We start from the raw sequence: 22,981 nt of genomic DNA, 5'->3' as shown, positions 1-22,981 counted from the left end.
TCCTGAGTCACCCCAGAGGGAAGGGGAGGGGTCTCTTCCAGCAGTGTCGGCAGAGCTGGGCTGGCAGTGTTGATATTCCCTACCCCTGCAACCAGATTGAGCTGGTGTTACCTGCTGGCACCCTCTCATGCCTGAGGCTGTGAGTACTTGTGGTTTAACACAGACTTAAAATGGTTGGGAAAAAGCAAACTAGGGCTGTGCAGGCTTCTGCTACTTTGTGTCACCTCCCTGGGTGACTGTCAAACCTCCCTGTTCCCAACCTGCAGTGTGAGTCCCCCCCGGGTTCGTAACAAGGCTTTAATTTGGCATCATCTACGCACTCTTCAGGCTGATGTCTTTTCCAGCAGCAGAGCAGAAGGTTTCTGTGATATTGTTTGGGTTTGAGCTGAGAAAGTTTAAATAAAGAAGCCGTGGGTCCGTCATTGACTCTGGGAAGTGATGGGATGTGCAGTCCTGCTGCTGTGCTTTTCATTTGAAAGGAGTTGGTTCAACTCGAATCAGCCCCTGTTCTTGTTGATATAAACCTGGAGTAACAGACAGCAGAATTTGATGCTTAGTGTTTGAAACAAATGTGGTTGAAGTGTGTCCTGAGGACAGCCTGTATTTTTGGATGCATGTTTAATCTATGTGCTACTGTTTTGTTTGCTGTAGGAATCCTCCTTCTGTTTGCCCGTCTGCATAGCGCCAGCAGGACGGCTCCTTGGTCACAGAAGCTGGGCTGCTGCATGGCTCTGCCCTGGGCATGGGGTGAGTGAGTGGCACAGGGTTTGCTTGGGATGTGCTTAAGCCTTTGCTTGTTCCCTGGTTCAGAACAACATGGAAATGAAACCTGGATTAGGCTGTCCTGGGATCGATGCTTTTCTGAGTCTGGGCTGGAGTTGGAGTGATTTTTCCTGCAATCCGTGTTCCAGCTCTCTTTATGGGATGCTTTTGGCACATCAGCCCATGCCCTCATCTGATGTGAGCAGCCATATCTCTTTGTTGCACCTCAGAACAAGCCACTAAAGTGCATTGTCATGGGTGCTGAGCTCAGGATCTTGTCCCAGCTTGCACACACCACTGGGAGGAAATGTGGCAGTTGACAGGGACAATGTGTTTTTTTTCCATCACCCTATTCCTGCTGTGATGTTGACTCTGTGACGGCCACTGTCGCCTTCTCTAAAGGATGTCCTCCCTTCATGCAAGGATGGGGTATCCCTCTGCAGAGAGGCTTGGCTCTCTGCCAGCCAGGGCTCTCACTTCCAGTGCTGGACTCAGTGTCTCCAGCTATAAACTGTCTCCCCCTGCTCTTGTGGGGCTGCAAGGATGCCATCTTTCCCCCTTTCAGGAAAATGAAGGTCGTGTGTGTAGGCAATGACAGTAGCTCTGAATCACCCAGCAGAGCGAGGGATCAAATCAAGTCACATTCCAGGGCATTAGACAGACGGTGGGAATTAAAAGCTTTACCTGGAAACTGGCTTTGTATCTCCAAGCCCTACTTTTGTCTCCCAGCTCAACTCTCTATTTTTGTCCCTTTTACCTTCCATGTTGTCATGTGTCATGCCAGTCCTAGGTGCCTGGGTGTGCCATATTTGGGGAGCCTTCAGTAAATACTAGGCTGTGCAGCTGAGGAGGAAATATTCAGGCAGTATGAGAAGGTAGAAAAATGTGGTTTATCAAAAAGCAAGCTGCTTTGGGACTCATTAAAAGCTAAGGGAGAGCTCCAGCTGCTTTCAGTAGGCTTGTGATCAGTCAGAGACTAGAAAGTCCCATCTGGGCTATTAGCAGCAAGTCTTGGTTTTGTTTCTTTCAGTCTGTAAAGTCTGGGGACGCAGCCTCCTTTGGGGGCCAGTCCTGCCATGGCAGCAGGGAGGTTTGCCTGCTTCAGCTCTGTCTTTGCTTTTCCCTTAATCTGGTCTTCATTTGCACCTTGCCCCTTGTGTCTCTGGTTGTTCTCTGCATCCCTGGGTGAGGTGAGCATCTCCCATCATTGCTTCTGGGCCTTGGCTATGGACTGTCAGCACTGCAGGGCAGGTTTTGGGGTGCTGCATGATACAGGAGCAGGCAGAGCTCAGGGGGCTCACCTTAGCCCCCAGAACCTTGACTTCCTGACCTGTGTAACAATCCTTGTCTATTTGGGTCTCATGTTCTATGGGGAAACATTTAAAATAATGATGCTTTTGTAATGATGATAATAATATTAGGCTGTCATATATAACTTAATCTTATTTATTTATTTGTTTGCCCTTTCTTAGAGGGAATTGCTGCTATTTTCTGGGCATCGGGCCCAATTTTTGTTTGTTCTGTCTGCGTCCACACTGCATCCTGGATGCTGCACCCAAAGATGGAGCCTGTGTGGATGAGCACATTCAGGCTGCTCCAAACCTGGAGGCAGCATTTTGTGCCTCCCGTGTTGTTCCCACCCATCATCTTACCACCCGCAGGATTTTCAGCCTCGGCCACGTGAATGCGAAGCAGGTGGCATTTCCGTCTGAATTAATATACTCAGAGTCCTTGGATGTGGGAAGGGGGTTAAACTGGATTTGCTGATGGACCTTGTTGCAGGAGAGCAGTTTGTCTCCTGGCAGGGCAGCACACATCACCTCTACAGAAGAGGTGGGAGCTGCCTGGAGGTGAATGTATGGCCGAGAGAGGAAGGAGCAGCTGAGAGGTCACCATTCTCGCAGATCATTAGAGCATCTGTGTGCATCATGTCCTAGGTACAGAGCGATGACAAGTTTGGATGCTTCAGGAGGGAAATGTTTGCTTCCTGGTGAGAAGTAAATTAGGGTGGTTTGCCTAGTGTCAGTATGTTATGAGTCAGGGACGTTCATTAACATTTACCAAAATCTGAGTGAAAACCGAGTTCTTAGTTTGACAAAAAAGGTTGGGTGTGATTTTGCTGGGTTTGGGGGAAAATTCTCCAAAGAACGGAGCTTTATTTTTAATAGACATCTGCATGCCTGCCTGCAGGAGACTGCAGTTCTGTGTGCGCTGATATATGGCATCTGTTGTGTTGTCAGGGTACCTGGTGGTACGGACTGTCATCAGCGTTACATGGTGGTGGGTGTCCCAGCTTCATGCCAGACCCACCACACCTGAGTCAGCAGAAAGTTTGTAGTGGGGGAGTTGTCCCTACAAAATACTTCAGATACGTTTTCCTGGGCAAGGTGAGTTTCCATGCAGCATTTTGCTCCATGTTCTCACAGCCTTTCGCTTCTGGCACTCCTTGCTTAAAAGTCCACCTCCAGTAGCTTTTGGAACCTGAGATTTATTGATGTGAACCCAGGAGGAGATTAGGTAAAAACACCAGTTTGTGACCAACTCCCTGAGCAAGCCACAACTCGGCATTTTCCCGGGAGCCTGTGGCAGGCTGCAGGGAGCCTGTGACCTTCCTGGCTGGTGATGGGGCTCTGTCCCTGCCCGGAAAGGTTGCCAGAGAAGTGCTGAGCATGGCCACACTGGCTGTGAGACCTCGCCCTACCCATCGCTCGCTCCTCTGTGATGATCTACCTGCTGCATTGCTCTATGCCGGCAGCCACAAACTGGCTGGGAGAGGCTGTGCTGTGAGCAAGTGCCATGTGTTGCTTCCGTCCCTTGTGCGTTCCCGGCCCCAGAGGCTGTGGGTGGCTCACCCAGCCTGCCTAGCTGGTGCTGAGCACTGGAGGGGGCACTGCTGTGTGGACTGCAGCCTGCTTGCAGCAACAGGGCACTGAATCAGGGCGACCCCTTTGAGCAGCAGTGTGGCTGGAGCCGTGAGTGGGCAGCGTGCCACCCGCGCCCCTGCTCAGTATGCACAGAGCATCTCTCTGGCTCGCCCGTGCTGTGAGCTGGGATGCCAGCGGTGCTGCCACAGTCTCCAGGGGCTGGGACAGCCCTGCTTCCAGCTCCAGGGAACGCAACGCAACAGGACAGCGGCTCCTGACCCTGCGTGGTGACCTTCCCTTCTCCGGAGAGGTCTGGTGGGGACTCACCCTGCTGAGGCAGGGAGATGGGGTGAAGGGAGGTGTGCTTCGACCCAGCTTCTGCTTTGCTCCCCTCGGGCACAGCGGGGCTTTGCTAGGGAAGAGGCAGGGGGCTGGCCGCCCTCGCTGGCGGCCGTGCGGGCCGGCCACAGCCCTCATTCCTCCGCTGCTGGGTACCGCTTTGTTGCTAGCTGGTGACATCACCCGAGAGCCCACCCCCTGCCTCTTATCCGTCTCTCCGTCTCGCTCATTTATTCACAGGCAGCGCTGGCAGGATCAGGGGCTGCGTGAGAGCCGGAGCTGGCGGCAGCAGCAGCATGCGTGCGGCGTCTGAGGCTCAGGGCGCGAGAACCACGTAAGGTGCCCGCCGGAGCCTCCCCCTTCACCTGCCTCTGCTTCCTTCAGCACAAACTTCACGGCTCCCTCACGCACGGTCCGGGCTTCTCCGGCGAGGCTTGGCAGCGACAGCCGCATGCATGACACTCCGAAAAGGAGAGAAAATGACCATAAGTATCCAGGAGCACATGGCTATTGACGTCTGCCCCGGCCCCATCAAACCCATCAAGCAGATCTCCGACTACTTCCCCCGTTTCCCACGCGGGCTCCCCGCTGGTGTTGGCCGCAGCAGCACCCTGCGCTCCGCTGTCAGCCAGCCCTCTGTCAGCCCCGCCGAGGCGCCCCGCGAAGAGGATGAGGACGTGGACCAGCTTTTCGGGGCATATGGCACAACACCCACGGAGCAGCCAGCCAAGTGCCAGGCACCCGAGGAGGTGGTGGACCCCGAGGGCTACGAGTCCGATGACTGCAGTGAGTTTCTAAGTTTCCATAGGAGTTTGCTGGGTGCTGAGGGGAAGGGTGGGTCTTAGGGACTGGTCCCCCATGTTACTGCCTGAGCCTTGCACCCTGCCCGGCTGCTGGCCACACTGTCTGTCCCTGGGATTACATTGCAGCAGTGACAAGCTCTGCTCTAGCCAGGGAGGCTGTCACCGCGCTGCTTCGGTGCTGCCCTGGGTGGAGGGAGGCCCTGGGAGTGTCCCTGCTGCAGCTAGGCTGGCCGCTGAACCCAAACTAGGGAAGTCTCCCAAGAGCCACCAGTTGCTGTGCTTTGCTCTTGTGGTTGAAACCTCATCCCTCCTCAGCTGCTTGCCTCCAAAGGCTGCCAGCTGGGTTCAAACCCTTTGGTTAATCTGTCTCGGTGGTGCAGCCTGCTCTAGCCACGCTGCTGATTAGCTGGTGATACACTCCAGCATCACCCGGCTCCAGATCGGAGAGATTCATTGGGAATGATATCTGCCTGGGAAATCTCTGTCCTCTCCCTCAGTAAACTCCGGTGTGCCATTCCTCACCTTCCAGCTGCAGATAGAGCCCTCCGTGAGGTTGGGGGGGGGGGGGGCTTTTGAACAGAAGGCTTTGCTTCTGGTAGATGCAGGTGTTTGCAGTGAGGTTTAACCCCTTCCCACCCAAAACATCCTTCCCACCCAGCTTGCTGGAGCTTGCAGGCTGCAAAGCAGCTGTGTCAGACTCGGCCAGCCACGGTGATTTGGGATAGCATTGCTTTCCTTGAGGTGGGTTAAAACTCAAGGTCTCCATTCAGCCCAGCCTTTAGGGGCCAGATCCTGCGAGGGACTGAGCATGAAGTTTGAAGCTGTGGGATGCTGAGGAAGGGAGTCAGTGCTGCTGAACAGTGCTGCATGCTCTTCCTGGGGGAAGGGGAGGCTGAGCTCCCACAACGCTGAGCTGTTTACAGCCCAACGCCGGGCTTTTCCTATGCAAAATGTCACAGCCCTGCCCCGGCATCACTCCCTCTCTGCCGGGCTGGCCTGGGCTGCTGCCATCTATGCCAGATCCTGGAGTGTGAGAGGGCTCCCCAAGAGCTGTGCTTACTGCAGGGTGGCACAGCCACCCCTGTGCTCCTCTCTGCCCGCTCACCACCAGCTCTGGCAGAGGCTGGGGCTCTGGGTACAAGTCAGACCAATGCTCCCTCTCTCCCCGTCCCAGGGTCATGCTCTCTATGCAGAAGCTGAGAACCGCTGTGCTCCCAGGGAGAACATCTCTGCTAAGCCACGTTTGTCCCAGCCAGGCAGTTAACAGTGACTTTAACCGGATTTGGGTTATTTTCTGCTCTCATCATTAGATCGTCTTTGCTCACCCCAGCAATGGAAATGAGAGCAACTGGGCTTCTTGAGCAGGGGTGTGTGTGGGAGCTGAAGCACTTGGGGCCATGGGGTGCAGCGCTTTCACTGAGCACTTGTATGGAAATTGCCCAGGGCACTGCATTCTGGATTTAGCCCTGGCAGCGCTGCTGGAAGCAGCTTGACTCAGTGCTGGGGCCGGCAGGTGTTTGTCTCGCCCCAGCTGCTATTAGGAAGAGTGTTTCTTACGGCGTAACAGGTGTCAGGCAAACTGTTTTGCCAGATGTGGCGGGTGAAAGCACACCAGTGCCAGAGCGGGGAGGTGGGACTGCTGGTGTCACAGCTCTGGGGACAGCATGGGATGGCCTCAGCTGCTCTCAGGGCACTGGCTGGCATAAACGGGCAGGATGAGACTGTCACTCCTCCATGTTCAGTGGCCAAGTGGCAAAGCCAGGCGAGGGCTCGCTGGCCCCATTTTCCAGGCAAGGAGCTGGGAGGGGATTTGAGTGGCTTGGCTTGAGCCATCCGCTACGCTATGGAGTGGCTTTTAGCTCCCCCACATCCCGTGGTGGGTGATTCAGGGCTGCTGTATTAGTCACCTGCACTAAACTCCCCCTGGGGAACCTGTCTCTGCCTGTACAGCAGACAGGTTGGGATTTAGGTTGTGACAGTTCCCTCAGGTGACACACAGGGATGGTGATGTTGGAGCCTGGGTGCAGCACCCACAAGTCAAGGTCTTGCTGGGCAAGGTCTCATCTTACCTCATTCCCCAGAGATGCTCCCAGCACAGCCTCACAGAGGTGCAGGGAGAGGGATTTTCCTGTGTCAGGATCCATTGGGAGGAGTAGAGGATGGCTCCTTCCCGTTTGTGCCACCTGCCTGTAGGTTTCTCTCCTCCAACACCATTGTGATGGTGCTGGCTGACTGGGAGGGAGGACAAGAGCTGCCCCTGCCTGGAGAAATGCAGCATTTGCCTGGGTTTCCCCTATGCTCATTCCAGTTTGATGTTTCTGGGTTTCCAGCAGCACCAGCCTGATGGGTGATGGGACTGTGTTGCTCAGTCACTGCATTGGGCAGGAGCTGGATGGCAGCTGCTAGCCTCTTTGCCTGATCCCCTGCCTCCCTGGAAGGGCTGCAGGGAGCTGTGCAGGTCATTTAGGCACCATTCACTGGGACACATTTGCAGAGGCTCAGGTTGATGGCTCTGAGACATACGGGGCTGAGGCCAGTGTTTCAGGGCACCACAATTGCAGCCCTGTGGAGCCAGGGAGCTCAGCACTCAGGGGAGCTGTAGAAGTGCCAAGGAAAACAAGCGTGGTCCCGGTGGGGCAGCCATAACCAGCCTGTTGAATGCAGCGAGTGGCAGGGAGCAGGCAGGGCCAGGGAGCTAACAGAGCAGATAATGAGCAGAGATGTTGGGGCTGGCTCTGGGAGCACTGGGAATTGCGTGGAGCCAGCCCTTCCCGTCAGACCTGCCAGCAGCGCTGCTGTGAGGATTTGCAGGGTCATGGCTGGCACGCTTTGCCATCCCAAGTCTCTTGGAAGAAGAACTCATCACTGCTCTATGCCTTCTCTATCCTCTGTCTGCAGGGATGCTCCAGGACTGGAGCCCAAGCTGTACAGAGCAGGTCTCTTCCCGCAGCAGGTTTGTCCCTAATGAAACTGCTGAGGAGGTGGAAGAAGTCAGGAGAGGTGGGGAAACGTGTGGTGCAAACCCTGCAGAAGGGTGGTTGTGTGCTGTTGGACCAGTGCTAGCATCTGCTGTGAGCGGAGGACCCACAGGGATTTGGGGCTGGGAAGGAAGGGGATTCGCTCCTCCTATCTTGGGACACTCGGCTGTCACCTCATCTCTGGTTCCCCTGGCTGGTGCCTGCTGACAGCAGCAGTGCTGTGTCCCCTGGGGTCCGCAGCCGCCAGGGATGCTTCCCACCCAGCCAGGCGGCATGCTGCCGGGGGAACTTGGTTCGCAAGGAAAATAAGCAAACGCCAGCTAGGTGGCAATGTGCCACCTGCGAGGAGCTGGGTCTTGCTTCCCATCTCCCCTGATTCCAATCAAATCCCTGCCCTTCCAGTGCCTGTGCTTTCCCCTCCACAGCACCAAGGTGAATTTGTACCTGATGGATTTTTAAGGGTCTCAGAAACCTCTGCAAGCAGCACAGAGGTAGAAACGTGGACACTGAGGGAGCACTGCTGCGGCTTCTCTTTGCCCGAGGACAGCATTGGAGGCAGCTCCCACCCTTCTCTAATGTGCAGGCAAGTTTCTAACCCTTGAAGAAACGCTTCATTTCCCTTAGCTGCTGTTTGGCTTTGGAGCAAGGCCGTGGACAGTGCTGGGCAATTTCCTTCCTCCTCTGTGTATGTTTGGCTCTGGTTTTTCAGATGGGAAGGCAGCCTGAGAGCAAGGGGATGCAGCGGGAGCTGGTGGTTATGGAAGAGTTACTCCATACTGTTCCTGCCAGTGCTCCGAGGCTATTCATATGTGTACAAACCCAGCCAGTTCTATAGCATGTCCAGCTTTATTCATGGGAGGAGCAGGCTTGTGATTTCCTGAGCTGCAGCAGCATAAAAACAACTTCACACTACAGCTGAGAGGCCTGTCCTGGTGCACGGCTGCTCGTGACGCCTGCTGCAAGCAACGACACAGAAGTTATTTAGGAAGACTCTCATTCTGAGCAAAGAAGATAATTAGGCAGGCAAAGCTGTCATGCAGATATTAATTACTGGCTGTTTAAAGACGTAAAGAAGAATGAAAGTCTTAAGGGGTGCAGGGTTTGCAAGTCACCTGGCAATGCTTTTGGTCAGACAGGAGGAGGCAAGAAGAGATGACGAGGGGAAATGTGCATTGAAATGATGAGGATATTTACTTCTGAAGCACAGCTCTTTAGCATATGCTGCCACTGCTATTTATAACCTTTGAATCGTCTTTTCAATCCAGATAAGGCCAAAAGAAGTATTTTTTTTTTACACAGGAAACAAAACAAACCACTGCTGATTTCGGCAGAGCCTGGAGCATGGGTTTGCCAACCCTATCACAACCCGAGCTGCTGACGCCAAAGAAATGTGTGTAGGTACTGGGCAGTGTCAGACCTGGGCTCAGTCAGACCTGAGAGTGAAGGGTATCAGGGAGCTTGTAGCCCTTCCAAGGGTGACACAGGGTGTTAATTAACCAGGGTGGCTTTGGATTAGCTCCTGTCTGGTTTCCAGGAGGATACCTCGGTATCAGGAAGGTGCTGGCATTTGGTGAGGTCTCACCTTTTCCTGCTGGCTGCCCCATCAGCAGTCTAGGTGAAGGTTGCACATTGGGTGCTCTTGGTCCTCCAGAGATCCTTCAGCCCCTGGAGATGCTCATTCCCAGGGGGTGTCCATGGACTGAGACACCCTAAAGTGCTAGAGATAAATGTAGGGCACCCAGCAAGACCAGCACATGAGGATGGGCAGGGTCTGTCTGGGCATCCCTTCTCCAGCAGAGATGAGGGAGCATATGGGCTGTGGCCTCCAGCGTCTCTGTTAATGAAGGAGCCATGCAGCTGCTGGTTAATGAGGGGTCTCCCTTCTCCCTGGCTTCCTCCCTCCCCAGCAGCCTGCCCAGCCCTTCCCCTTCTCCTGGTCCCAGTGTCCAGGAGGGAAGCTTTCTGTCCCAGGGTGACTCTGCCACCCTCATTCCTTCACTGACACCCCTTGCTCCAATGTGCTTGAGCCCGGGGGGTTCCCAGATCTTTTATCTTTGTATTTAACACTGAAGGCAATTTTGGGGGGTTGTTAATTGCAATGTTGTCTTTCATTAAAGGAAGAGAGAGGGAGAAATTTGAAGGCCATCTCTAAATTGAAATTGCCGAAAGTCTAATTGCTGCTGACATCAGGGACCATTTAGTGCTGTAAAACATAATTACGTCTCTGAACTGTTCTGAACAGATAAGTGTTCCTCTGAACACTCCTCCTGGAGAAAACAGAAGAGCTGATGAGCATCCATCAACCAGCATCACAAAGAAGCAGCTCCATGCTCTGGAGCTTGCCAGGGGCTGGCGCTGTGTCTCCAAAATGAGGCAATATTAATTGCCATAGATTTTAAATGAAAAACCCACGATGAGGCAGGGAGCAGTTGCAAGAAAGAAAAGTTGTGTTTGTTCCTCACTCCTGGTCCTGTTGAATTCAACCACATCTGTGGAACTCTGGAGGAAGGAGGGATTCCTGCCTGTGTGCTGGATCTGGTCCCTGTGTTGGCCCAGAGAATTGGTCCTCGAGCTGCCCCATGTGTGCCACTGGACCTGGTTGAGGCACTGATGCACATCCAGGGAAGCAGGAGTACACACAGCTGCCTGCCAGAGTGATCTTCTGTAGCCCTGCTTGGAAATGGCAAGAAATAATTTCTGTTCTTCCTGAGGAGTCATTTACCAACGTTTTACATGGGGCTGTAAGTGCACAGAATTACTTGCTGCCTTTCAGGACCTTTAAAATTATCTCCATTGCAGAGGAAAATTAAAGCAATGGAAGAATAGGGACCTATCTTTTATAGTGCATTAAAAAATACCCAGTCTGAAGGTTACTGAACCTGTGCTTTCTGTAAGGAAGAGCTAATCCAGACAATCCCCAGCAGTCTTTTTACTCCTCCACTCTGATCTCCCTGGCACAAAATCCATGAGCAGGTTATCTTGGGAGCAGCAACGCTGATAAGCAAGAGGACTTAAGGCCCTTGGACTTCCTTTTAATTAGTTCTATAGTGATTTTTTTTTTTCTGTGCAAACCTCAATTTCTTCTAGTGTAGAGCCTTGCTGGGCTTTCTAATGGCAGTAGTGCTGTGAAAGCTTCCTTGACTTTGGAAGGTAAGGAGCCCATTTACTTCCTTCCTCTGTGGGCTTTGCTGAAACTTGTGGGTCTGTTCTGCATGCATCGATGCCTCTTTTACATCTTGGCCATTTCTTGGGCTGAGAAACTCTTCTCCTTGGGGTGTCCCTGGTCACCAAGGGGTAGATCTGCTGCACTGTGCAGCCCAGGCAAGTGTACGTAGCCCGAAAGACAGGGGCTGGATAAGGAAGCAGAGAAGAGATACCGTGGTACTTTGCCTTTCATCCCTCAGGTAGAAATAGAAGCTACTTCAGCCTCGCCGTCTCCCTGGGCCCTGATGGGAAATGTCAGCAATAGACAACTTCTGCCGACTCCACCACCACGGGCGCAGCGGAGCTGTGCTGGGATGCAGTGATGCCCGGGGGCTCCAGGCGCTCGCTGTATCCTGTGGCTAAGCCCGGAGATGCATCTCTCCATTATGCTGCCGTCTGATAATTTTGTGGCCCACTGAATTAATCAGAATGCCAAAGGTCAGGGGGAGAAGGGGCTGTATTCCTGTGCAAGTCAGATTTATTTTCCTTTTTAGAATGTGTGTTAAATGCCAGATCCTGGCCGGCACCTTCCCATCAATCTCTCCCAATTCATGAAGAAGAAAGAAGGTCAGAACCTGCTAATGAGTTCAGCTCTTCTAATGGTTATTTTATCATTGGAGCAGAATAATTGTAATAATAATGATACATCCTGCCTGCTGTCTGGAGAGCGTAAAGCTGCCTTTGTAATGCCTGATAAAAACATTTATTTATACTTTTTTATTTGCAGCCTGTGTGATTAGAGGGCAGTGTTCAGAGTCGAGTTAAATATGTCTAGTAACAGTGCTTGGAGTCTAATTGCTGCCCTTTGCTTTTTTAGGCACTTACTCCCTTAATTAAAACCACAATCAAGATGCATCTCAGCTGTGAGGATGGGTGGGAAGGGGAAATCAATCAAAGAAGGGTGATTCAGCCACTTTGCAGAGGGCTTTGCTTGTGGCCAGCTTCGGTCCCAGTCCTGGTGTCTGGAGACAGCAGGTCTGCAGGAGGAGTGAGGGTCGTGAGACCCATGCTGGTGTTTGGTGTTGGCTTGCCCGGCCACTCACTTGGTGTGTTCCCTGCTCTGGGAGCACAGGGCTGGCTGTGGTCCCGTTAGGGGTTCACACAGAGCTGCTGTGGGATGCAGGGCTCCCACCCCTGGATTCAGCTGGAGTTAGCCTGATCCCTTTTGTCATCTCCATACGGCTGCACTTTAAACAATTAGCACAACATGTGCTGCTGATGTTTTAACATCCCTCTGCCGAAGGCAGATCCTTCCTTGGGAATCAAGACTCACTGTCAATGAAAAAATACCCCTGTATAGAGGAAAACCCTTCCAGGGCTAGAAGAGAGCTGGGAACAGAATACAGCAGGGCTGGGGAAAGGCATTCACCCCTGTCCATGCCCTCCCATCTGCTGGCAGCTCTGGGGTGAAAGGGAACTGCTCAAGGTTTGCTCATGGACCTCCGGTGCTGGGCAGCAGGACCTGAGTTCCCATTTACAAAACACATTGCTGTGCTTTTAGGTGATGCCTGTCTTGCTGGCACAGGGCTCCCTGCTGCCCTCACCCTGGGCAAAAGTTGTGGCACTGAGGGGACAGGAGGCTTTGTCATTATTTCCTGGCTGAAGGCTGTTTTCACTCCAAGCTTTTAATTTGTTTTATAAATTGCCCAATCCAGCAGGATAAGCCACGGGCCTCCTTCTGTGATAAAAATAAAATAACAGCTTGAACTTGGGAGGGCCAAGCGGTGGAGCGGGCAGGAAGCGGCTGATTAAAGGGCAGGTGGAAATGATGAGGCTCTGAAATCGGAGGCTTCATTTTCCGCTCTCCAGTGAAAACACAGACTAGTGGAGTTTTGCTGACTTGCTTGTCACCCGTGTGCTGTGCAGCTTCCCACTACACCCACCCCACCACAGTGGGCTGTGCCAGCCCCCCCCAGGTTGGTGCTGTGATGCTGCTGTATGTGGCTGTGAGCTCCCCGTCGCCAGGCAGAGGCATCTAGCCACCAGCACACTGGGCACTGATGTGCTCTTTCTTCCTCCCTGCATGATGCAGAGCAACTTTGGACATTTGGAAATGCCCAATCGGCCAAAACCAGAGGTGATGCACAAGGTGTTGCCTCATCCCATATCACTTCATCTTCCCTGAGCCCCATCAGGTAAACCCCACTGATTTATAACTTACCTAAACCAGTAGCTAATGTGCCATGAAATTAGTCCAGGACAAGGGGGGGTACATTATTCTGGCTCTGAAATAGCTCTGAATATTTGCTTTGCTTTGAAGGCAAGATGTTTGCTCCAGAGCAATGATTTTTATTTGCTAGCAGGCAAACCTGTAGCTTGCTTGGGTTTGGGCCGGAAGATCACTGTGAAATTGCAGCAGGAAGGTTTCAGTCCCCTGAATACCTGCCACCTCCCAGGGTGCCTGGTTGCAGAGACTATTGACACTTATTATTTCGTGCCATAAAGTTTGTCAAATTTGCCTCCCAGGCAGCAAACCCTGCTTTGATATTAAACAAAATTGTTCTGGTTTTTGTTTTGGATTCTTTCCCCCCTGCTCTGAACCTGTGTGCTGCACGAAGGTGCAGTTTCCTTGGAAACAGTGGTGGGATGCTGCATGGCGGCAGGGCAGCACTCCAGCAGACCCCTTTTGGAAAGGTGGGCATGGAAAAGTGTGGGTTGTCAGGTCTTGAACTGCTGTGGAAGTTCAAGGCTGGTGGCAGGTGAAGCTGTGTTGGGAGATGCCGCTCCTTGTCTGGGCTTTGGTGTGCAAATCAGGTGCAGAAGCCATGGAGAAGGTTAAATCCTGGTTTTGGAAAACATCTTTTTAAGACTTTTCCTCCGCTCTGGATTAGCGTGACTTGCTCAGATCATCCAAAGGGAAAGACCTTCTCAAATCAAATACACTTCTGCTGCTGAAGCTCTTCTGGTTTGTTCTGATCTCCTGGCCCTTCCCTGTGGTCCCGTCCCAGGAGCTGCCCCATCACTGCTATTCCAGGGTTGCATGTGCCATAAGGGAGTGCTGCTCTGATTAAAAGCTGCAGGTGTTTTTTATTTTAACCATAAAAGTATTTTCATTCTCACTGGGTTTAATTTACAGATTGCAGCCAAATTGGAGCTGGGAAGGGATCCCATTGGTGGCTCATTTGCTTGAAGGTCCCAGTATACAAATATGCATTCTGGAATGCCCGCAGTGCTGGAGGGGGTAGATGTGCTGACAGTGGGTCTGTGCCTGGATCCTCCCAGACAAAACCCTTCAGTTCCTGGGGGATGGAAGCTGCTGGCTGCAGTGGGCCTGCTGATAGATGGGGGTGACCTGTGTGAAAGCCCATGGAGGCAAAGCCTCTGCACTGACTACAGTGCTGGGGTAAGCTGGAGTCATTCATCCCTCTTTCTACTCTCCAGGGCTGTACCAGCCCCACCAACCTCCCAGCATGAAGCCATGTTTCATAACAGGCTTACAGGAGGATGTTTTATGTTTTATAATGTCTGCAGCCATTTCTCTAGCGTCTTTGTCCATTCCTTTTGTGCTTAGAGGGAGAAAAGCCAGTGTTTGCTGGGCTGCAGGTTAATAACATCTTTTATCCTTTGCAGCCACTCTGGGGACGCTGGATTTCAGCTTGCTCTATGATCAGGAAAACAACGCTCTCCACTGCACGATCAATAAAGCCAAGGTATGTCTTAGCACTGGGTGCGTGAACAGCAAGGACTAAGTATGCCCAGAGCTGGCCACCTTTGTGCTCTGTTATGAGGCCACCAGGGACTGTTGATGTCCCCCACTACAACTTTCCCTTTGCCAACTTCATTTTCATCCTGACTCCCAGTGCTTCTGCCTTCTCCTTCCCCTCCATCCCTGCTTTCCAGAGTGTTTCCAGCAGGATGGAGACGGCTGCTCATCCCCGTGGTGAGATGGTTGCAGCTATTGATGCTTTTAGAAAAGCACCCAACCCGATGTTGTTATTTACTTGACGCTGTGACCGGCTGTCAGTTTATAAATGGCTCTTTTAAATGCTGCTAATCATTGCCACAAAGTGCTCTGCCTCAGTTCCTTTGCTGTCTGTGTGATTGAGGCAATTAGGGTTTCTTTTGCACATTTTGAAGCAGAAATAGATAACTGAGGTCCCTTTGGTCCCATGAAAGGTGCTTCTGGGTGCTGCTTGGTTCCTCGTTGCTTCTCCATGCAGGATGACCAGAGCAGCAAGGGCTCCAGGTCAACATGGCTGGACCCCAAAAGATGGGTTGGTGGAAGAAGACCCAAGTCCCTGTACATCTTGGGATAGGGTAGGGGGTTTTTGCAGAAGACAGAAGAAACTGCAGGGTATCAGGCTGTAAGCTGAGCCCCTGGAGGTTGAGACTATGTTGTTTGCCTTCATAGGATGCTCCTCTCCCTTCCAGCTGCAACTGGCTTATTTGCAGCCCTCACACCAGAGCCCACTGTGCTGAGCGCTAAGCTGGATGCTGAGGATGCACATTCCTGCCCCATGGTTCTTCCCATCTGGAATAAGACCTCAAGCACAAAAGCTTGGCTTTGGGGATGAGGTTGGAGGCATCTACCCAGGCAGGCCTGGAGCTGCTCCGGGCTGGGGGGTAAGCACAGCACCCACAGCTCCCTGTGCAGGGCAGAGGCAGTTTTGCTTCCTCCCCTGCCTGTCGCTTATGAATCCACCGGCAGCCGCTGGGTACGGCTTCCCTTGGCGCACTCAGGAGCAGTGCCAAGGAGGAGATTTCTAATTGGGTTTGCAGTGGGTGGAAGATGGAGAGGAAGGAGACCTGCGAGCGGCAAGTGATAGATCTAACATCAGCGAGAGCAAAGGCAGGGCTGGCGGAACAGAATAGCAATTGCTGTCCCCATCCCATGGGGCTGGGAGCACCACATGGCACCGGCATCACCCCTACTCATAGGGTGGGCAGACCCCCCCCCCCCCCCCGCTGCCCTGACATTCAAGCGTTCGAGTCCTGTTCATTTCCATTCTGCTCTCATTCTCCCATTTTTCTCTTTTATTTACATTGCCATCTGCTCGCTCTCATTTCATCTCTCGCCTGGGGAAAGCTGCCAAAACTTGACTACAGAAAGGTAAGGGCCAGGACCCTGGCTGCCATCGGTGTAGCTGTTAGAAGTAGTGGTGTAGAGAAGGTGATGTGGTGACCAGGGACGCCAGGGGCCATGTGCACAAGCCGCAGCACAGTGCCGGGATGTGCAATGCCCTCGGACCTGGGCTGAGGCTGGTCTGGCTGGGGTTTTGTGTGCATGTCTCAGGCCCTCAGGATGTGTCCCAACTTCAGCAGCTCCTGAAGCTTCAGTCACTGCTAGCAGCCATTAAAACCTGGACTCCTTCAGCCATGAGAGAAATGTTTTTCTTTCTCCCTTTGATAACCCCCCCAAGACAACCCTTTTCCTCCCTTTAGATCATTTTACTTCTATTTTTTTGCACCTCCAGCACTCTATATATGTTGATGCCCCTCCTGAGTCCTGTTATCAGCTCCTGAGGAGTGGGAAGGGGTTAGCAGGCTCTTGGAGACACCATTGGCAGGTTAAATCTAATCTGTTGTGCTCCACCACCAGTTCTCTGCTCTGCAGCCGTCAGCTGCTGTAGTGTATTGTGCAGGAGGTCGGGATGGCCACTCAGCTTGACCAGGGTTTTGCCCTGGTGCCCAATGCTTGGGGACATCTGAGCTATTTCTTGTTCCCAGACCCCCACGTTTGGATGGAACTGGAATAGGGAACAAAAGGAGGTTTGCTTCACTGCAGGAAGTATGGGTGTGGAAGCTGGCAGCCTTGGGGCTATCCCAGGCTGTGTGATTACACCAGGATTAAGGTGCTTGGTGCCTCAGTTTCCCTAATAGCACAGAGAGGTGCCCAGCCATCAAGCACTTTGAACTTCCAATCTGGAAGGTGATTTTGGAAAGCAGTGCTGGGCACCTCTGCAGGCTCTAGCCTGGAAAGTGAGGATCTTGTTTCCTCCTGGAGATGAATGGATTGAGTGCGGGATTGCAAGGCGAGTTCTGCCTCTGCAGGATGAGGAATGCTCAAACAGCATCCATCTCCAGCCTTAACCTCTTGGGAAGTCCTTCGCTTTGGCATTGCCTTTAGCAGGTACAATCGAGGTATGGTCTCAGCAGGTGGGGCAGATGCTGCACCTCTCCCTGTGCTGCCTGCAATGGCACCAAGTTGTTACTCTGCCGCAATGGTGTGATCTCTAGGCCACTGCAGCAGCATCAGGGCTCGCTGGTGATGCGCTGTGGGAACAAAGCAGATGCTGTCTTGGGTTACCACAGCACTGGAGAGGTAAAGACCAAGAACCCCCGTCACTTCCCAGGCTGGAGCAGGGCTGTGGTGCTGTTCCCAACGTTCCTGCTGCCTCTCCCTGGTCAGCAGAAAGCTCAGGACCCGTGCAGGCAGGAGCAGGCAGGCTGCCAACAGCCACCTTGCACTAATGTCTTTGGGTCTTGGCAGCAGCCCTGCCTGTACCCTGCCTTTCACGCTTCAGGCACGGCTGAATTAAGGCACGTTGCAGCTCAGCTCAGATCGATGGGAGAATAAATCAGGGCAGTGTGGGAGCCTGTTTGTGGCTGCGGGAGCAACCGTGTGGCAGGCTGGCAGGAGGGCTCTCCCCTTGCTGCCGTGCAGGAGCACCCTGTGCTCTGTTGATCCGTACTGTCATATGTGGGAGCTGCAATGGGCATCACCCCCTCCTGTAAAATCTGATAGAAAATGACACCATTAACTTATCACTGCCCTGGCTTTGATGAGGGGCTCATTTTCTGCTGAGCTTTGCAAAGCCTAACATGTTGCATGGAGGGAGATAATAACCTGCTATAGTGAGGATCTACAGAGGTCTGTGGCAGTGCAGCCACTGTGGGGCTGTGCTATCCTGTAGCTCTGTTTGTCTCCGGCTTTTGGGAGCAGGATGCCCTGGGCGAGTCTCAGGTGTCTGTGCAGGCAGCTCCCTGGCCCCAGGCAGGCCATGCAGGGCAGATGCTGCCCCTGTGAACATGTACCTGGGCTGCTGTCCCTGCACTGCTGGCTGCAGCTGCAGCTAGAAAACACCCGGGAGTTTCCATCCTGCCGAGCATTTGGATGCTCGTCTCTTCCAACTGAAACCGAGTGCTGGAGGTTTGCACTTACGGATTTACTCATAAATATTTATCACTCCAGGGAAATTCCCATCTCAAAGCTGTGTGCTTCCTCTGGGCTGTCAGGGTGGAAGCGGAGACTTTGCCCCATTTCAGAGCAGGATGTCTTGGCCTGGGAAGAGGTATCCTGGCTGGTTTTTGGGTGGCAGGGAGCCTGCTCACCCTGCAGGCAGCTCATCATGGGGTGAATGATGGAACGAATCTGTCTCCTGTGATATCTGTATGCCTCTAGCATGGTGTTAATCGGCAGCCCGATTAGCCTGACTTGTAATTAAATCCTATTGATTAGCTAAATGTCACTGGCACGGAGAGCAGCTGGCAGCAGCTGGGATGCAGCAGGGCTCTTGGTCTCCATAGGTTTGCAGCAGGGGTTTTGAGATTGGGTAGAGGAAGGGGTAAAAATGAAACTTGGTCTGAGCTCCATCACCTGTGCCATGGTGCAAAGCACCATAAATTGGTTGTGGCAGGAAGACTGGTTGGAGCTGGGGCTGCACTGGCTGAAGCCAATGGGAGATTCTACCTCATGTATGAGCTCTTTGGTCCTCCTCTGCCTCTTGGAGCAGCTTTGGGCTGGAGAGTGCTCCGTGCAGGGGAAGCAATGGTGCTGGTCCATCTGTGGGTGCCTGGGAGAGGTGAGCTCCCACAGAAGCAGCTTTGTGGGGCAGAGCCTTTGGGGCTGCTCTCATGTTAAATTCAGCTCTCTGCCAAACTCATATCGAGTGACACAGGAGGGAGGTAGATGTGACATTAAGATGCATTTGCCGGGCTCCTGTCACTCCATCTTCCATAGCGCATTGTCCTGGGTTCAGCAGTAGCAGTCATGTTTTTCCTTTGTGGTAGCTGGTGCAGTGCTGTGTTTTGACTTTCAGCCTGGGAACAGTGTTGGTGAAGCCGATGTTCTCGGTTGTTGCTAAGTGATGTTTACCCTGACCAAGGACTCTGTGAGGCTCATGCTCTGCCAGGGAGGAGGGGAAGCTGTGAGGAAGCAGAGACGGGGCGCCTGACCCGGGCTAGCCGGGGAGGTATTCCATACCACAGCACGTCATGCCCAGGGTGGGAGGTAACTGGGAGTTACCCGGAAGGACAGGGGCTTCCGGGTGGGACTCGTTTTCTTGGCTGGTGGTATCGTATTCTCTTCCCTTGTTATTTTCCCTTATCATTGTGGTAGTTGATAGTAGCGGTGGTGATTTGTGTTGTACATTGGTTGCTGGACTGTTCTTGTCTCAACCCGTAGGAGTTGCACTCTTTCGATCCTCCTCCCCGTTCCTCCGGGAGCGGGGAAGGGGAGAGCCCCGGTGGGGGGGGGGGGGGACGGCCCTCAATTGTTGTCAGCTCGGCACCACTCACTGGGAGTGAGTGAACAAGTTCCCTGACTGGGTTTAAACCACGACACGCATCTATTAAAAAACTCCTTTAATAGCCTCCTCAGAAGGTAATTTAATTGAACTGAATTGATGGGTGAAGTACAGAACTGCCTGTCCTTCTCCATCCATTTTTATTGGAATTTTCTTGCTTGCTTCTGTTTCACTTATGGCACAGCATCAGGCAGGAGGGGCACCTCAGGCTGGGGAGAGCCCTTGCCTAGCCAGAGAGATCCCCTCTGGAGCCTGGGGACCAGTGTCTACCTATGGATCTGCAGCAGACGCCACCACCTTCCTCCCATCCTCCATATCTGCTGCCTTCCTCTTCTGCTTGGCCAGGGACATCACCTGAGAGGCACTGTAATTAAAGCAGAGCCTTTTAGCCTCCATTCGCTACTGATATTTTTATCCTTTTGGCTCTGCTTTAGAAGCAAAATCCTCTTTGCTGGGCAGCACCATTTGGTCTCCCTTGCTCCAGGGCAGTGTGCTTGTCTGAAGCAGAGCCCTCACCAAGGTCAGGAGCAGCTCAGACCCTCAGCTGTGTTGTGCAAATCAGGGAGGGGTGGAATGGGGCATCCTGAGGGGCTGCCTTGGTGTCCTGGGTTAAGTGGGGTGTTTTATCTCACACATGTGAAGTATGGAAGTGATTTCTCCAACATTTCCCTCTTTAATTTGCCTAAAGCCAGGCCTTGATGATTACAATTTCATTGCACGCAGCTTTTCCACCAGCAGCCCATACAAATGCTTTCCTGCCAGGTGGATTCCTGGCAGCTGCACACACTCATTAATCCCATGCACTGAATACTCTGCTCATCACACCAAGTGTGTGACGAGTCTTTAGCATCACCCAGCCTGGTTTCCATGCCCAGGTTGGAGCTGGGGTTGGATGGGTGTCTCTGCAGAGAAACACTCCTCTGATCCAGGCAGAAGATTGCCTTCAGACAGCCTAGCTATAACTCCTACAAGGATCCTGTAGCCAAGATGGAAATAATCCAAGGACTTTCATGATGTAGCCATTATCATTTACACTTAAAACTGGTAAAAATTAGGCTCCATTTTTCATGATCCTTTTTCTTCCCTACCCTGTGGAGTTTGTTTCCATGCAGTCTGTGCAGTTACGGCTTTGGGCTGGGTTTCTGCATCACTCTTGGATAGTTTTCAGCCTGCTTGTTGTTTAGAAGGGGAGCAGGTTTGTCTGCTCCCTCTGCCTGAAGCAGGATCAACTCCAGAGCATCGCTGTGACAAGCATGATCCACATTATCCTTTAAAAGCTATAACGGTCTTGCCGAAAATGCATCAGGGATGGTCAGAGTGAGTGTTTCCTTGTGTTTGTGCTCCAGTACTCCCAGATTTTCCTGCCAATGCCATGGCAGTCGACTGGCGACAACCTCCCACTGGCCCGAAAGCTGTTCTTCCTTCAGCTGTGCCTTAATAAGGAAGAGTAGGTAGGTGCTATCACACCCTCTGGGAGCGCTTAGAAGTAACACCACAACAGCAGAGGTGTGTGTTTGCTCAGAAGCAATTATTAAATGACAAAAGCCTGTAATTTTGAACCTTGAGAATCACTGCGCTGATTTACTTAACCCCCAAATTAATTGTGATCAGGATGTCAGAGTCAGCTGCTGGAAGAGAGGAGCGCTGCTTTGCGACCAATGCCAAGTGCAGATGAGAAGTCTTCCCACAGCTCGGCACAAACCGCAGACAGCATTGGAATGCTGAGTGTGCTCAGCTTTTGCTGTACAAACCATATTCTCCTCCTTCCCCACTCCTGGGGAAACTCTGCAACTACTCCGTGGATCAACAGCATCCCAGGGGAATGGGCATGAGTAAATGGGGTCAGCCAAGCCACGCTACCTGCCCAGCATCCTAACTCCTGCGTTTTCTGTTTCCTCTCCAGGGCCTGAAGCCGATGGACCATAATGGTTTGGCGGATCCATATGTCAAATTGCACTTGCTCCCCGGAGCCAGTAAGGTGAGATGCCTTTTCACTTCTTCTCTTCCTGGGGCTGCACCTTTCCCTTTGGAGTCAGACCAGGGAGGTTTCCCAGGGAGAAGCTCTTCACTGGCTGACCTCAGTGTCCTGCCCAGCTCTTACTCAGGCAACCAGGAGGGAGCAGCAGCAGGAGGTAAGAACTGGGGCTAAATCCAGCCCTAACTCCTCGCCCTTGGGAGCAGGGGGTGTGAACACTGTGCTCTAGAAGCCTCTGGGAAGCACCAAGTGAAATGATCCAGAGCTATAAACAAACACCTCTTTTCTTCCTCCCCCCCCCCCTTTTCTTTTGCATCTAACCCCCCTCAGATCATAATAAACCAGAGTTTAAATCATAAGGGAAATATTTCCATCTACTTAGGTTCAGCACTTGCTGGAGAGAAGAGTAATTAAAGATATTAATGTATATCGTGAGAGCTTGGTGTAACTGCTGGGATGTTGAATTTAAATGCTAAATGTATGTGTTATGAATATCAATTGCACTCTTATTACACTAAAGGAAAGACCTTTTGGGGGGAGGTATATTTACTTGTTACGGTTCAGTTGAATTAATTCATAATGTTCAGGGCGGTAAGCGGGAGTTTTTAACCACATTTCGAGTTCTGCTGGAAATAGGAGAGCCAGAAGCATTTCTGTCAGCGATATTATCTGTCATTTCCATGTTTTGCAAATGCATTGATTAGCATTTCTGCTGGAGGTGATGGAGATGAGGGAGGCGGGAGGAAAGCTGTGTGCTGAGGGTAGTGAAAGAGCTACAGACTCTACAGGCAGCCGTGGGGATCTCTCCTTGCCCACACATCCCTCTGGCTCCATGATTCCTGTCTCTGCACCTTGTTTCCAAACAGCACTGCCCAAATCTGCTCTGGGAGAGGTGAGCACATCTGGGGTAACTGTGTCCTGGCCTGGATGTTTCTGTACAGTCATTCCAGCAGGAGCAGGGCAGTCTTCAAGTTCATTGAGTGTTTCTGTCCCAGACTGGAGCTCTTGGGCACCTGTTGCAGAGCTGAAACCAGAGATGTGGGAAGCAGGGCTGGATTTGTTCACTTCATGCAGAGGTCTCCAAGTGAGCTGGTTACTGAGTAAATCATTCCAGGTGGGAGAAAAGGGCTATCCCAGAGCTCAGTTGCTTTGATTTAGTTTGCATTCATTGCTCAGAGCAGCATTGGCTGCTGGGTGATACCCAACATGTTTACCCCCTTAGCTAAAGCTGCTTTCCTTCCTGAGCCACAGAGCCCCAGGATCAGGCCCCAGTGGGTCTGAGCAGGCAGTGTGTGCCATCAGGGTGCTTCCTCTGCTGTCCTTGTCACCCCTCAGCAGGCTCTTCTCTCTGATACGTATCTTGCTGCTTGGGCTGGAGCCTGGTGTGGTGGCCACAATATCACTGAGGAAGGAGAAAAAATAGGTATGGGATGAAACCTGGTATGACATAGTGGCTTGTTTGGAGCAATTTTACAAAGCTGGGGAAGTTTTAAGGCAAATGAGGTATTAAATCAATAGCAACAGCAGGTCATAAATGAGAGCACCCGTCTGCAGTCTCCTTTGGTCTGCATCGCTGTGCTGTCACTGCTGG

The 22,981-nt window shown here is 52.3% G+C and overlaps 1 protein-coding gene across 3 annotated transcripts in view; it reads left to right on the top strand.

The window, feature by feature from the left end:
- The first annotated feature begins 1,910 nt into the window (after positions 1-1,910).
- DOC2B (double C2 domain beta) overlaps positions 1,911-22,981 on the top strand; it is a 36,631-nt gene continuing 15,560 nt past the window's right edge. The window contains exons 1-4 of one of the 3 annotated variants that reach the window (XM_062623479.1): positions 1,911-3,279; positions 4,206-4,751; positions 14,521-14,600; positions 21,319-21,393. In XM_062623479.1, the coding sequence (XP_062479463.1) occupies positions 4,421-4,751; positions 14,521-14,600; positions 21,319-21,393 (486 nt within the window). In that variant the 5' untranslated portion in view covers positions 1,911-3,279; positions 4,206-4,420. Of the gene's footprint in view, positions 3,280-3,537; positions 3,937-4,205; positions 4,752-14,520; positions 14,601-15,664; positions 16,001-21,318; positions 21,394-22,981 lie in introns of those variants that run through there. The other 2 variants (XM_062623478.1, XM_062623480.1) reach the window with 2 other exon arrangements.

Source organism: Pezoporus occidentalis, unplaced genomic scaffold (assembly GCF_034315485.1).
Source record: "Pezoporus occidentalis ecotype Australia unplaced genomic scaffold, CSIRO_AGI_Poc_V1 ctg253, whole genome shotgun sequence".
Lineage (NCBI taxonomy): Eukaryota > Metazoa > Chordata > Aves > Psittaciformes > Psittacidae > Pezoporus > Pezoporus occidentalis.
This window is presented reverse-complemented; position numbering and strand designations above follow the sequence as displayed.